We start from the raw sequence: 17,746 nt of genomic DNA on the forward strand, positions 1-17,746 counted from the left end.
ATTTGAAGATGTTATTTCTACAGCTAGTTATGTCATCAATTTACCCCACATTTTACTAGAATTATTTACGTATACTGTTATCAAAAAATGGAAATTGTTTGAAAAAGAATGAACATGCTCAGTTTGTAATTTTAAATTTATGTTGATTGAAATAAAATTTCATTTTTAATGATAGAAAAATTGTTTGCTTGAAAAAAGAAAGTTAGCTGAAGACTTACAATAATCTCTATAGCCAATCTAGAAATTAAAACTTGAGAAAAAACTTATTTCGTTTTTTACATGTAATAAATTCTTTTAATCAGATTTGTGTTATTTATATTACATAGAATTATAAAGCTCAAAAAGTATTGTTAAATCATTTCTTTTTGCAATTACACCGGTTTCTTTAAACATAATCTAAATCATTCAATGTAAAAAACACATCCTCTGTGCAATGTTTTTGTTAATCTTCATAACAAAATTCTTTAAAGGGCACTGCAAAGCATTAATTGGAGTTGCCACATATTTTAAATAATATCAATTGACTTGTTACTTACATGTTAAATGTCTTAAATGGTTAAAATGCATTAACATGGACCTAGAAATCCAAAAGTGACTCATTCAATTAATTTCTTCGGTGTTCGTTTCTTGTCTTTATTTTGTAATTCATAGTATTGTATAGAATTACTAAAAACGTCTTTATGACGCTATAAAGACTGTGTCGTTCATTTTGTTATTTATTTTCTTCCATGGCATACAACATAATTTTTGAATTTGAAATTTCTACAACTCTTTTTTTGATAAATATTTATTCTTCCCGTTAACTTCAACTAAAAATTTGGAAAATCATAAAAAATTTCAGGACATTAATTGAAATGTTTAAAAATTAAGGACACTTTATTTTTTTAAGAAATTTAAGGAAAAGAAGAAAGAAAAATTATTTATAGAAATTTGAAGAAAAATTAATGTGTAAGACCTCAAAACATATTTAATATTGTGCACATTTAAGACTTTCTACAGGAATTGTGTTTGTAAAAAAAAAAGTAGTTATAAGAAAAACTTTAAAAAAAAAACTTTTTTGAAAAGTATTCTTAATTTTACTTTTATGATATCCCTCTCCAAAAGTCTTTTTCATACCTGTGCAATTTTGACTCTACAAAATAATCATTCCAGAGTTATTATCAAGAACTTACTTAAGTTTTTTTTTATAAATTGTAGTGCTGATTATTAATATTGATTATGCTGAATTGGTAAAGATCTATGGTGAATTTGATATAATCTATGATGAATTTGGTAGGTAAATAAAACCATATAACATAACTAAATTAGAAAAGGGTCTCTTAAATTTTTAATAATTAATTTTCTAAATTCTCATTAATAATTAGATCAGATCCCAATCCTGGTAAAGATTCGAAAAGTAAAAATTACATATTAGCATTCAATGTTTGTAATTTGAATATATCTTTAATTAAATAATTGAAACAATAGTTTCTGGAACATTCAAGAAAAAACAGTGGCAAAATAATTGTCCAAAAATAAATTGGCAAATGGCCTTAAAGTAACAATTTGACATATTTGTGATTATTGAATTGTTAATTCCAATTGTTCGCCAATGTCTAAACTGTCAAAAAACTAAAATAAAGAGATTAATCAAATTTTTCAAATACTAATCTAAATAATACACTATTAGTCACTACATTTACTAATAAAATGCATTAGATAAATAAAGGTCATCCAGTTTGTACCTTTTAAAAAATTCATGATTAAGAAAACATTGAGTGCTTTATTTACTTTTTTTGATAAAAATTACTTTGGAGTACTGAAAATTCTTAAAACCACAAATACAGTAAGATTATAAAAACTCTAAACAGTTCAATAATTTTACAGCTAGGTTAGTGGAACAGTACCCTCAAGAGCAAATTTTGAGATTTTAGAAATAAAAATAAGCCTTATTTACATGCCCTAGCAATTGTAAGAAGGGGGGGGGGAGATCCTTTACATGGATTAACACAAAACTTCAAATCACGCTTTATAAATTGAAAATTTTAATTTACAAATTTAACAATATGAATTAAAATTAGACCCAGGAATAGATCTATGTCGAAGGTCATGCTACAGGACAGACAATTATTAATGTCCTGCTGTAACATTCTATTGATATAAAAAAAATCTTAATTACAAAAATGCTCACACAACAAAATGAAATTTATAACAAAATATGCACTGAAATATTCATCACAATTTTCAGCATTTTTTGCTTTAAGTGCTCAACCCAATTATATAATTTTTGCAGATTTATAGGCTTAGAAATTTAAAAGACTAACAAAAATGTAGTAACAAATTAATCAAATATATATATATATACATAAATTATACAAAAATATAAATACACAAATTAATAAATTACAAGAGGTTGAAATAGAAATCATCCATTATAATTTTTCAATTAATTGACCAAGACTTTCATTTAATAAATTATGTACTTGTGGCAGCAGCTCAATAATTTTAATTTATTTTTGTTTCTTTCATTGAGTTAAAAAGTTGTAAAAAGGAAGAAAAAAAATATTCCAAAAAATATGCATAAAACATGGAAGACTTGATAATTGCATACCTTTCTGAAATTTAAATTCTCTGGGCCAATTATAGACACAAGTATAATCATTCTTACAATCTTCAAACCATTCATCACAATCTTTAGAACAGAGAGGCACTTTGAAATATCTTTCAGATGAAATTTTTCTAGTGGTCTAAAAAAAACAAATTATTTAAGGGGTAAGAAAACAATTTTAAAAGTTCACACAAGTATAAAATATCAAGTTTCATAAACAGTTTGTCTAAATATCAATAAATAAGATGCTTAAAATCTCAAATGGTAAATCATTCTTATTAAAACCCATATGCATTTCGATGACAATGCTACACCTTGATGGGTCATATAAATTGATTAAACACTGTTTAAACATTTCATAATTTGTATATATATAGTATAAAAATACAAAAAGAAAAAAACGAAGAAATTCAATAAGTTTTATTTACTATGCATAAGCTACAAGCATAAAGAACTCATAAAATAAGTTTAAAATGTAGAGAAAACAAAGAAAAAATTACAGAAAAATGAAAAAAGATTAGTAAAAAAATTTTTTTTTTAAATAAATAAAAATTTGGAAAAAAAAAGACAATCTCTTCATCAGCTCATTAGATTATATCCACAAAAAGGTATGAGTTGAAGAAGAGAGAGATATGAGAAATATGTATATACCTTAGAATTGTTATACTCACATAAATCAATAAGCAGAAAAATAGAAGTTTAAAAATAAGATTTATTCCATTTGAAAAAACTTCAAAGTAAAACCTAATTTACCTGTAGAATAAAATTAGCACAACATTTTTTTAATGTATAGATTTTGATGCTAGGGAAAAAAACTATTTTCAGTTAATATTTTGTAACTTTCAAACATATAACACGTTAGAGGAAAAAAAATTGTCTCGTTGATAAAAATTATACCAAGTACATGAAGAAATACCAGATTTTATGGTGCGACATATGAGAAATATTTATATACATTAGAATTGTTATCGTCACATAGATCAATAAGCAGAAAAATAGAAGTTTAAAAATAAGAGTTATTCCATTTTAAAAATCTGAAAAGTAAAACCTAATTTACCTGTAGAATAAAATTAGCACAACATTTTTTTTAACACATAGATTTTGATGCAAGGAAAAAAAAAACTATTTTCAGTAAAAATTTTGTAACTTTCAAACATATAACATGTTAGAGCAAAAAAATTGTCTATTTGATAAAAATTATACTAAGTACATGAAGAAATACCAGATTTTACGGTGCCACATATGAGAAATATTTATATACATTAGAATTGTTAGCGTCACATAGATCAATAAGCAGATAAATAGAAGTTTAAAAATAAGAGTTATTCCATTTGAAAATTCTGAAAAGACCTAATTTACCTGTAGAATAAAATTAGCACAAAATTTTTTTTAATGCATAGATTTTGATGCAAGGAAAAAAAAAACTATTTTCATTCAATATTTTGTACTTTTCAAACATATAAACGTTAGATCAAAAAAAAATTTCTCATTCATAAAAATTATACCAAGTACATGAAGAAATACCAGATTTTATGATGCTACATATGAAAAATATGTATATACATTAGAATTGTTATCCTCACATAGATCAATAAGCAGAAAAAAAGAAGTTTAAAAATAAGAATTATTCCACTTGAAAAATCTGAAAAGTAAAACCTAATTTACCTGTAGAATAAAATTAGCAAAAAATTTTTTTAATGCATAGATTTTGATGATAGGGACAAAAAACTATATTCCGTTAATATTTTGTAACTTTCAAACATATAACACGTTAGAGCAAAAAAAAATTGTCCCATTGATAAAAATTATACTAAGGATAGATCACTAGGGTACCTCGGGGCGTGACTCCCTGTGTTTACCTAAAGAAGGTAAACCCCCTCAGGTGCAGATTTTATGGTGCCACATATGAGGAATATGTATATACATTAGAATTGTTATCGTCACATAGATCAATAAGCAGAAAAATAGAAGTTTTAAAATAAGAGTTATTCCATTTGAAAAATCAGAAAAGTTAAACCTAATTTACCTGTAGAATAAAATTAGAACAAATTTTTTTAACACATAGATTTTGATGCAAGGGAAGAAAAAAAACTATTTTCAGTTAATATTTTGTAACTTTCAAACATATAACACATTAGAGCAAAAAAAATTGTTTCATTAATAAAAATTATACTAAGTACATGAAGAAATACCAGATTTTATGGAGCCACATATGAGAAATATGTATATACATTAGAATTGTTATCCTCAAATAGATCAATAAGCAGAAAAAAAGAAGTTTAAAAATAAGAGTTATTCCATTTGAAAAATCTGAAAAGTAAAACCTAATTCACCAGTAGAATAAAATTAGCACAAAATTTTTTTGAAATACATAGATTTTGATGCAAGGAAAAAAAAATATTTTCAGTTAATATTTTGAAACTTTCAAACATATAACAAGTTAGTATAATTTTTATCAATGAGACAATTTTTTTTTCTAAGTACTTGAAGAAATACCAGATTTTATTGTGTCACATATGAGAAATATGTATATACATTAGAATTGTTATCCTCACATACATCAATAAGCAGAAAAATAGAAGTTTAAAAATAAGAGTTATTCCTTTTGAAAAATCTGAAAAGTAAAACCTAATTTACCTGCAGAATAAAATTAGCACCACATTTATTTTAATGCATAGATTTTGATGCAAGGAAAAAAAAACTATTTTCAGTTAATATTTTGTAACTTTAAACATATAACACATAGAGCAAAAAAAAGTGTTTCATTAATAAAAATTATACTAAGTACATGAAGAAATACCAGATTTTATGGAGCCACATTTGAGAAATATGTATATACATTAGAATTGTTATCCTCAAACAGATCAATAAGCAGAAAAATAGAAGTTTAAAAATAAGAGTTATTCCATTTGAAAAATCTGAAAAGTAAAACCTAAATTACCTGTAGAATAAAATTAGCACAAAATTTTTTTTTAACGCATAGATTTTGATGCAAGGGGAAAAAAACTATTTTCAGTTAATATTTTGAAACTTTAAAACATATAACACGTTAGAACAAAAAAAATTGTTTCATTGATAAAAATTATACTAAGTATAAGAAGAAATACCAGATTTTATTGTGCAACATATGAGAAATATGTATATACATTAGAATTGCTATCCTCACATAGATCAATAAGCAGAAAAATAGAAGTTTAACAATAAGAGTTATTCTATTTGAAAAATCTGAAAAGTAAAACCTAACTTACCTGTAGAATTAAATTAGCACCACATTTTTTTTAATGCACAGATTTTGATGCAAGGAGAAAAAAACTATTTTCAGTTAATATTTTGTAACTTTCAAACATATAACACGTTAGAGAAAAAAAAATTGTCTCATTCATAAAAATTATACCAAGTACATGAAGAAATACCAGATTTTATGGTGCCACATATGAGAAATATGTATATACATTAGAATTGTTATCGTCACATAGATCAATAAGCAGAAAAATAATTTTAAGTTTAACAATAAGAGTTATTCCATTTGAAAAATCTGAAAAGTAAAACCTAATTCACCAGAAGAATAAAATTAGCACAAAATTTTTTTTGAATGCATAGATTTTGATGCAAGGAAAAAAAAATTATTTTCAGTTAATATTTTGAAACTTTCAAACATATAACAAGTTAGTATAATTTTTATCAATGAGACAATTTTTTTTTCTAAGTACATGAAGAAATACCAGATTTTATGGTGTCACATATGAGAAATATGTATATACATTAGAATTGTTATCCTCACATAGATCAATAAGCAGAAAAATAGAAGTTTAACAATAAGAGTTATTCCATTTGAAAAATCTGAAAAGTAAAACCTAATTTACCTGTAGAATAAAATTAGCACCACATTTTTTATAATGCATAGATTTTGATGCAAGGAAAAAAAAACTATTTTCAGTTAATATTTTGTAACATTCAAACATATAACACATAGAGCAAAAAAAATGGTTTCATTAATAAAATTTATACTAAGTACATGAAGAAATACCAGATTATATGGAGCCACATATGAGAAATATGTATATACATTAGAATTGTTATCCTCAAATAGATCAATAAGCAGAAAAATAGAAGTTTAAAAATAAGAGTTATTCCATTTGAAAAATCTGAAAAGTAAAACCTAATTCACCAGTAGAATAAAATTAGCACAAAATTTTTTTTAAATGCATAGATTTTGTTGCAAGGAAAAAAAAAAATATTTTCAGTTAATATTTTGAAACTTTCAAACATATAACAAGTTAATATAATTTTTATCAATGAGACAATTTTTTTTTCTAAGTACATGAAGAAATACCAGATTTTATGGTGTCACATATGAGAAATATGTATATACATTAGAATTGTTATCCTGACATAGATCAATAAGCAGAAAAATAAAAGTTTAACAATAAGAGTTATTCCTTTTGAAAAATCTGAAAAGTAAAACCTAATTTACCTGTAGAATAAAATTAGCACAATTTTTTTTTTAAATGCATAGATTTTGATGCAAGGAGAAAAAAAATATTTTCAGTTAATATTTTGAAACTTTCAAACATATAACAAGTTAATATAATTTTTATCAATGAGACAATTTTTTTTTCTAAGTACATGAAGAAATACCAGATTTTATGGTGTCACATATGAGAAATATGTATATACATTAGAATTGTTATCGTCACATAGATCAATAATCAGAAAAATAATTTTCAGTTTAAAAATAAGACTTATTCCATTTGAAAAATCTGAAAAGTAAAACCTAATTTACCTGTAGAATAAAATTAGCACAACATTTCTTTTAATGCACAGATTTTGATGCAAGGAAAAAAAAACTATTCTCAGTTAATATTTCGAATTTTTCAAACATATAACATGTTAGAACAAAAAAAATTGTTTCATTGAAAAAAATTATACTAAGGATAGATCACTAGGGTACCCCGGGGCGTGACTCCCTGTGTTTACCTAAAGAAGGTAAACCCCCTCAGGTGCTGATTTTATGGTGCCACATATGAGAAATATGTATATACATTAGAATTGTTTTCGTCACATAGATCAATAAGCAGAAAAATAGAAGTTTAAAAATAAGAGTTATTACATTTGAAAAATCTGAAAAGTAAAACCAAATTCACCTATAGAATAAAATTAGCACAACATTTTTTTTTAATGCATAGATTTTGAAGCAAGGAAAAAAAAAACTATTTTCAGTTAATATTTTGAAACTTTAAAACATATAACACGTTAGAACAAAAAAAATTGTTTCATTGATAAAAATTATACTAAGTATAAGAAGAAATACCAGATTTTATTGTGCAACATATGAGAAATATGTATATACATTAGAATTGCCATCCTCACATAGATCAATAAGCAGAAAAATAGAAGTTTAACAATAAGAGTTATTCCATTTGAAAAATCTGAAAAGTAAAACCTAATTTACCTGTAGAATTAAATTAGCACCACATTTTTTTTAATGCACAGATTTTGATGCAAGGAAAAAAAAACTATTTTCATTTAATATTTTGAATCTTTCAAACATATAACACGTTAGTAAAATTTTTATCAATGAGACAATTTTCTTTGCTCTAAGTACATGAAGGCATAACAGATTTTATGGAGCCACATTTGAGAAATATGTATATACATTAGAATTGTTATCCTCAAACAGATCATTAAGCAGAAAAATAGAAGTTTAAAAATAAGAGTTATTCCATTTGAAAAATCTGAAAAGTAAAACCTAAATTACCTGTAGAATAAAATTAGCACAAAATTTTTTTTTAATGCACAGATTTTGATGCAAGGAAAAAAAAAACTATTTTCAGTTAATATTTTGAATCTTTCAAACATATAACACGTTAGTATAATTTTTATCAATGAGACAATTTTCTTTGCTCTAAGTACATGAAGAAATACCAGATTTTATGGTGTCACATATGAGAAATATGTATATACATTAGAATTGTTATCCTCACATAGATCAATAAGCAGAAAAATAGAAGTTTAACAATAAGAGTTATTCCATTTGAAAAATCTGAAAAGTAAAATCTAATTTACCTGTAGAATTAAATTAGCACACCATTTCTTTTAATGCATAGATTTTGATGCAAGGAAAAAATAAATTATTTTCAGTTAATATTTTGTAACTTTCAAACATATAACATGTTAGTATAATTTTTATCAATGAGACAATTTTCTTTGCTCTAAGTACATGAAGAAATACCAGATTTTATGGAGCCACATTTGAGAAATATGTATATACATTAGAATTGTTATCCTCAAATAGATCAATAAGCAGAAAAATAGAAGGTAAAAGAAAAGTAAAACCTAATTTACCTGTAGAATAAAATTAGAACAAATTTTTTTTTAACACATAGATTTTGATGCAAGGGAAGAAAAAAACTATTTTCAGTTAATATTTTGTAACTTTCAAACATATAAACGTTAGAGCAAAAAAAATTTTCTCATTCATAAAAATTATACCAAGTACATGAAGAAATACCAGATTTTATGATGCTACATATGAAAAATATATACATTAGAATTGTTATCCTCACATAGATCAATAAGCAGAAAAATAGAAGTTTAACAATAAGAGTTATTCCATTTGAAAAATCTGAAAAGAAAAACCTAATTTACCTGTAGAATTAAATTAGCACCACATTTTTTTTAATGCACAGATTTTGATGCAAGGGAAAAAAAACTATTTTCAGTTAATATTTTGTAACTTTCAAACATATAACACATAGAGCAAAAAAAAGTGTTTCATTAATAAAAATTATACTAAGTACATGAAGAAATACCAGATTTTATGGAGCCACATTTGAGAAATATGTATATACATTAGAATTGTTATCCTCACATAGATCAATAAGCAGAAAAATAGAAGTTTAACAATAAGAGTTATTCCATTTGAAAAATCTGAAAAGTAAAACCTAATTTACCTGTAGAATTAAATTAGCACAACATTTTTTTTTAATGCAGAGATTTTGAAGCAAGGAAAAAAAAAAATATTTTCAGTTAATATTTTGAAACTTTAATACATATAACACGTTAGAACAAAAAAAATTGTTTCATTGATAAAAATTATACTAAGTATAAGAAGAAATACCAGATTTTATTGTGCAACATATGAGAAATATGTATATACATTAGAATTGCTATCCTCACATAGATCAATAAGCAGAAAAATAGAAGTTTAAAAATAAGACTTATTCCATTTGAAATATCTGAAAAGTAAAGCATAAATTAAATGTAGAATAAAATTAGCACAAATTTTTTTTTTTTTAATGCATAGATTTTGAAGCAAGGAAAAAAAAACTATTTTCAGTTAATATTTTGAAACTTTCAAACATATAACAAGTTAGTATAATTTTTATCAATGAGACAATTTTTTTATTAAGTACATGAAGAAATACCAGATTTTATGGAGCCACATTTGAGAAATATGTATATACATTAGAATTGTTATCCTCACATAGATCAATAAGCAGAAAAATAGAAGTTTAACAATGAGAGTTATTCCATTTGAAAAATCTGAAAAGTAAAACCTAATTTACCTGTAGAATAAAATTAGCCCCACATTTTTTTTAATGCATAGATTTTAAAGCAAGGAAAAAAAAAACTATTTTCAGTTAATATTTTGAAACTTTCAAACATATAACAAGTTAGAAAAAAAAATTGTCTCATTGATAAAAATTATAATAAGCACATGAAGAAATACCAGATTTTATGGTGTCACGTATGAGAAATATATATATACATTAGAATTGTTATCGTCACATAGATCAATAAGCAGAAAAATAGAAGTTTAAAAATAAGAGTTATTTCATTTGAAAAATCTGAAAAGTAAAACCTAATTCACCAGTAGAATAAAATTAGCACAAATTTTTTTTTAAATGCATAGATTTTGATGCAAGGAAAAAAAAATATTTTCAGTTAATATTTTGAAACTTTCAAACAAATAACAAGTTAGTATAATTTTTATCAATGAGACAATTTTTTTTTCTAAGTACATGAAGAAATACCAGATTTTATGGTGTGACATATGAGAAATATGTATATACATTAGAATTGTTATCCTCACATAGATCAATAAGCAGAAAAAAAGAAGTTTAAAAATAAGAGTTATTGCATTTGAAAAATCTGAAAAGTAAAACCTAATTCACCAGTAGAATAAAATTAGCACAAAATTTTTTTGAAATACATAGATTTTGATGCAAGGGAAAAAAAATATTTTCAGTTAATATTTTGAAACTTTCAAACATATAACAAGTTAGTATAATTTTTATCAATGAGACAATTTTTTTTTCTAAGTACATGAAGAAATACCAGATTTTATGCTGTCACATATGAGAAATATGTATATACATTAGAATTGTTTTCGTCACATAGATCAATAAGCAGAAAAATAGAAGTTTAACAATGAGAGTTATTCCATTTGAAAAATCTGAAAAGTAAAACCTAATTTACCTGTAGAATAAAATTAGCCCCACATTTTTTTTAATGCATAGATTTTAAAGCAAGGAAAAAAAAAACTATTTTCAGTTAATATTTTGAAACTTTCAAACATATAACAAGTTAGAAAAAAAAATTGTCTCATTGATAAAAATTATAATAAGCACATGAAGAAATACCAGATTTTATGGTGTCACGTATGAGAAATATATATATACATTAGAATTGTTATCGTCACATAGATCAATAAGCAGAAAAATAGAAGTTTAAAAATAAGAGTTATTTCATTTGAAAAATCTGAAAAGTAAATCCTAATTTACCTGTAGAATAAAATTAGCTCAACATATTTATTAATGCATAGATTTTGATGCAAGGAAAAAAAAACTATTTTCAGTTAATATGTAACTTTCAAACATATAACAAGTTAGAAAAAAAAATTGTCTCATTGTTAAAAATTATACTAAGTACATGAAGAAATACCAGATTTTAAGGTGTCACATATGAGAAATATGTATATACATTAGAATTGTTATCGTCACATAGATCAATAAGCAGAAAAATAGAAGTTACAAAAATTTTTTAACGCAAGGAAAAAAAACTATTTTCAGTTAATATTTTATAACTTTCAAACATATAACACGTTAGAGAAAAAAAAATTGTCTCAATCATAAAAACTATTCTAAGAACATGAAGAAATACCAGATTTTATGGTGTCACATATGAGAAATATGTATATACATAAGAATTGTTATCGTCACATAGATCAATAAGCTGAAAAATAGAAGTAAAAAAATAAGCGTTATTCCATTTGAAAAATCTGAAAAGTAAAATCTAATTTACCTGTAGAATAAAATTAGCACAAATTTTTTTTTTAATGGATAGATTTTGAAGCAAGGACAAAAAAACTATTTTCAGTTAATATTTTGTAACTTTCAAACATATAACACGTTAGAGCAAAAAAAATTGTCTCATTGATAAAAATTATACTAAGTAGATGGAAGAAATACCAGATTTTATGGTGCCACAAATGAGAAATATGTACATACATTAGAATTGTTATCCTCACATAGATCAATAAACAGATAAATAGAAGTTTAAAAATAAGAGTATTCCATTTGAAAAATCTGAGAAGTAAAACCTAAATTACGTGTAGAATAAAATTAGCACAATTTTTTTTTAATGCAAGGAAAAAAAACTATTTTCAGTTAATATTTTGTAACTTTCAAACATATAACACGTTAGAGCAAAAAAAATTGTCTCATTGATAAAAATTATACTAAGTAGATGGAAGAAATACCAGATTTTATGGTGCCACATATGAGAAATATGTACATACATTAGAATTGTTATCCTCACATAGATCAATAAACAGATAAATAGAAGTTTAAAAATAAGAGTATTCCATTTGAAAAATCTGAGAAGTAAAACCTAAATTACGTGTAGAATAAAATTAGCACAATTTTTTTTTAATGCAAGGAAAAAAAACTATTTTCAGTTAATATTTTGTAACTTTCAAACATATAACACGTTAGAGCAAAAAAAATTGTCTCATTGATAAAAATTATACTAAGTAGATGGAAGAAATACCAGATTTTATGGTGCCACAAATGAGAAATATGTACATACATTAGAATTGTTATCCTCACATAGATCAATAAACAGATAAATAGAAGTTTAAAAATAAGAGTATTCCATTTGAAAAATCTGAGAAGTAAAACCTAAATTACGTGTAGAATAAAATTAGCACAATTTTTTTTTAATGCAAGGAAAAAAAACTATTTTCAGTTAATATTTTGTAACTTTCAAACATATAACACGTTAGAGCAAAAAAAATTGTCTCATTGATAAAAATTATACTAAGTAGATGGAAGAAATACCAGATTTTATGGTGCCACATATGAGAAATATGTACATACATTAGAATTGTTATCCTCACATAGATCAATAAACAGATAAATAGAAGTTTAAAAATAAGAGTATTCCATTTGAAAAATCTGAGAAGTAAAACCTAAATTACGTGTAGAATAAAATTAGCACAATTTTTTTTAATGCAAGGAAAAAAAACTATTTTCAGTTAATATTTTGTAACTTTCAAACATATAACACGTTAGAGCAAAAAAAATTGTCTCATTGATAAAAATTATACTAAGTAGATGGAAGAAATACCAGATTTTATGGTGCCACATATGAGAAATATGTACATACATTAGAATTGTTATCCTCACATAGATCAATAAACAGATAAATAGAAGTTTAAAAATAAGAGTATTCCATTTGAAAAATCTGAGAAGTAAAACCTAAATTACGTGTAGAATAAAATTAGCACAATTTTTTTTTAATGCAAGGAAAAAAAACTATTTTCAGTTAATATTTTGTAACTTTCAAACATATAACACGTTAGAGCAAAAAAAATTGTCTCATTGATAAAAATTATACTAAGTAGATGGAAGAAATACCAGATTTTATGGTGCCACAAATGAGAAATATGTACATACATTAGAATTGTTATCCTCACATAGATCAATAAACAGATAAATAGAAGTTTAAAAATAAGAGTATTCCATTTGAAAAATCTGAGAAGTAAAACCTAAATTACGTGTAGAATAAAATTAGCACAATTTTTTTTTAATGCAAGGAAAAAAAACTATTTTCAGTTAATATTTTGTAACTTTCAAACATATAACACGTTAGAGCAAAAAAAATTGTCTCATTGATAAAAATTATACTAAGTAGATGGAAGAAATACCAGATTTTATGGTGCCACATATGAGAAATATGTACATACATTAGAATTGTTATCCTCACATAGATCAATAAACAGATAAATAGAAGTTTAAAAATAAGAGTATTCCATTTGAAAAATCTGAGAAGTAAAACCTAAATTACGTGTAGAATAAAATTAGCACAATTTTTTTTTAATGCAAGGAAAAAAAACTATTTTCAGTTAATATTTTGTAACTTTCAAACATATAACACGTTAGAGCAAAAAAAATTGTCTCATTGATAAAAATTATACTAAGTAGATGGAAGAAATACCAGATTTTATGGTGCCACAAATGAGAAATATGTACATACATTAGAATTGTTATCCTCACATAGATCAATAAACAGATAAATAGAAGTTTAAAAATAAGAGTATTCCATTTGAAAAATCTGCAAGGAAAAAAATGCAAGGAAAAAAAACTATTTTCAGTTAATATTTTGTAACTTTCAAACATATAACACGTTAGAGCAAAAAAAATTGTCTCATTGATAAAAATTATACTAAGTAGATGGAAGAAATACCAGATTTTATGGTGCCACATATGAGAAATATGTACATACATTAGAATTGTTATCCTCACATAGATCAATAAACAGATAAATAGAAGTTTAAAAATAAGAGTATTCCATTTGAAAAATCTGAGAAGTAAAACCTAAATTACGTGTAGAATAAAATTAGCACAATTTTTTTTTAATGCAAGGAAAAAAAACTATTTTCAGTTAATATTTTGTAACTTTCAAACATATAACACGTTAGAGCAAAAAAAATTGTCTCATTGATAAAAATTATACTAAGTAGATGGAAGAAATACCAGATTTTATGGTGCCACAAATGAGAAATATGTACATACATTAGAATTGTTATCCTCACATAGATCAATAAACAGATAAATAGAAGTTTAAAAATAAGAGTATTCCATTTGAAAAATCTGAGAAGTAAAACCTAAATTACGTGTAGAATAAAATTAGCACAATTTTTTTTTAATGCAAGGAAAAAAAACTATTTTCAGTTAATATTTTGTAACTTTCAAACATATAACACGTTAGAGCAAAAAAAATTGTCTCATTGATAAAAATTATACTAAGTAGATGGAAGAAATACCAGATTTTATGGTGCCACATATGAGAAATATGTACATACATTAGAATTGTTATCCTCACATAGATCAATAAACAGATAAATAGAAGTTTAAAAATAAGAGTATTCCATTTGAAAAATCTGAGAAGTAAAACCTAAATTACGTGTAGAATAAAATTAGCACAATTTTTTTTTAATGCAAGGAAAAAAAACTATTTTCAGTTAATATTTTGTAACTTTCAAACATATAACACGTTAGAGCAAAAAAAATTGTCTCATTGATAAAAATTATACTAAGTAGATGGAAGAAATACCAGATTTTATGGTGCCACAAATGAGAAATATGTACATACATTAGAATTGTTATCCTCACATAGATCAATAAACAGATAAATAGAAGTTTAAAAATAAGAGTATTCCATTTGAAAAATCTGAGAAGTAAAACCTAAATTACGTGTAGAATAAAATTAGCACAATTTTTTTTTAATGCAAGGAAAAAAAACTATTTTCAGTTAATATTTTGTAACTTTCAAACATATAACACGTTAGAGCAAAAAAAATTGTCTCATTGATAAAAATTATACTAAGTAGATGGAAGAAATACCAGATTTTATGGTGCCACAAATGAGAAATATGTACATACATTAGAATTGTTATCCTCACATAGATCAATAAACAGATAAATAGAAGTTTAAAAATAAGAGTATTCCATTTGAAAAATCTGAAAAGTAAAACCTAATTTACCTGTAGAATAAAATTAGCCCCACATTTTTTTTAATGCATAGATTTTAAAGCAAGGAAAAAAAAAACTATTTTCAGTTAATATTTTGAAACTTTCAAACATATAACAAGTTAGAAAAAAAAATTGTCTCATTGATAAAAATTATAATAAGCACATGAAGAAATACCAGATTTTATGGTGTCACGTATGAGAAATATATATATACATTAGAATTGTTATCGTCACATAGATCAATAAGCAGAAAAATAGAAGTTTAAAAATAAGAGTTATTTCATTTGAAAAATCTGAAAAGTAAAACCTAATTCACCAGTAGAATAAAATTAGCACAAATTTTTTTTTAAATGCATAGATTTTGATGCAAGGAAAAAAAAATATTTTCAGTTAATATTTTGAAACTTTCAAACAAATAACAAGTTAGTATAATTTTTATCAATGAGACAATTTTTTTTTCTAAGTACATGAAGAAATACCAGATTTTATGGTGTGACATATGAGAAATATGTATATACATTAGAATTGTTATCCTCACATAGATCAATAAGCAGAAAAAAAGAAGTTTAAAAATAAGAGTTATTGCATTTGAAAAATCTGAAAAGTAAAACCTAATTCACCAGTAGAATAAAATTAGCACAAAATTTTTTTGAAATACATAGATTTTGATGCAAGGGAAAAAAAATATTTTCAGTTAATATTTTGAAACTTTCAAACATATAACAAGTTAGTATAATTTTTATCAATGAGACAATTTTTTTTTCTAAGTACATGAAGAAATACCAGATTTTATGCTGTCACATATGAGAAATATGTATATACATTAGAATTGTTTTCGTCACATAGATCAATAAGCAGAAAAATAGAAGTTTAACAATGAGAGTTATTCCATTTGAAAAATCTGAAAAGTAAAACCTAATTTACCTGTAGAATAAAATTAGCCCCACATTTTTTTTAATGCATAGATTTTAAAGCAAGGAAAAAAAAAACTATTTTCAGTTAATATTTTGAAACTTTCAAACATATAACAAGTTAGAAAAAAAAATTGTCTCATTGATAAAAATTATAATAAGCACATGAAGAAATACCAGATTTTATGGTGTCACGTATGAGAAATATATATATACATTAGAATTGTTATCGTCACATAGATCAATAAGCAGAAAAATAGAAGTTTAAAAATAAGAGTTATTTCATTTGAAAAATCTGAAAAGTAAAACCTAATTTACCTGTAGAATAAAATTAGCACAACATTTTTTTTTACGCATAGATTTTGATGCAAGGGAGAAAAAAACTATTTTCAGTTAATATTTTGTAACATTCAAGCATATAACACGTTAGAGCAAAAAAAAATTTCTCATTCATAAAAATTATACCAAGTACATGAGGAAATACCAGATATTATGGTGCCACATATGAGAAATATGTACATACATTAGAATTGTTATCCTCACATAGATCAATAAGCAGAAAAATAGAAGTTTAAAAATAAGAGTTATTCCATTTGAAAAATCTGAAAAGTAAATCCTAATTTACCTGTAGAATAAAATTAGCTCAACATATTTATTAATGCATAGATTTTGATGCAAGGAAAAAAAAACTATTTTCAGTTAATATGTAACTTTCAAACATATAACAAGTTAGAAAAAAAAATTGTCTCATTGTTAAAAATTATACTAAGTACATGAAGAAATACCAGATTTTAAGGTGTCACATATGAGAAATATGTATATACATTAGAATTGTTATCGTCACATAGATCAATAAGCAGAAAAATAGAAGTTACAAAAATTTTTTAACGCAAGGAAAAAAAACTATTTTCAGTTAATATTTTATAACTTTCAAACATATAACACGTTAGAGAAAAAAAAATTGTCTCAATCATAAAAACTATTCTAAGAACATGAAGAAATACCAGATTTTATGGTGTCACATATGAGAAATATGTATATACATAAGAATTGTTATCGTCACATAGATCAATAAGCTGAAAAATAGAAGTAAAAAAATAAGCGTTATTCCATTTGAAAAATCTGAAAAGTAAAATCTAATTTACCTGTAGAATAAAATTAGCACAAATTTTTTTTTTAATGGATAGATTTTGAAGCAAGGACAAAAA

At 24.1% G+C, this 17,746-nt stretch overlaps 1 protein-coding gene across 2 annotated transcripts in view; it reads right to left on the reverse strand.

The window, feature by feature from the left end:
• LOC147816654 (folate receptor gamma-like) overlaps positions 1 to 17,746 on the reverse strand; it is a 46,160-nt gene that overhangs the window by 6,900 nt on the left and 21,514 nt on the right. For both annotated transcript variants that reach the window (XM_087149775.1, XM_087149779.1), the window contains one exon: positions 2,591 to 2,726. In XM_087149775.1, the coding sequence (XP_087005901.1) occupies positions 2,591 to 2,726 (136 nt within the window). The remainder of the gene's footprint in view (positions 1 to 2,590; positions 2,727 to 17,746) is intronic.

This window comes from Parasteatoda tepidariorum, chromosome 1 (assembly GCF_982258835.1).
Source record: "Parasteatoda tepidariorum strain Cologne lab strain chromosome 1, Ptep-v5.0, whole genome shotgun sequence".
NCBI classification, from domain to species: domain Eukaryota; kingdom Metazoa; phylum Arthropoda; class Arachnida; order Araneae; family Theridiidae; genus Parasteatoda; species Parasteatoda tepidariorum.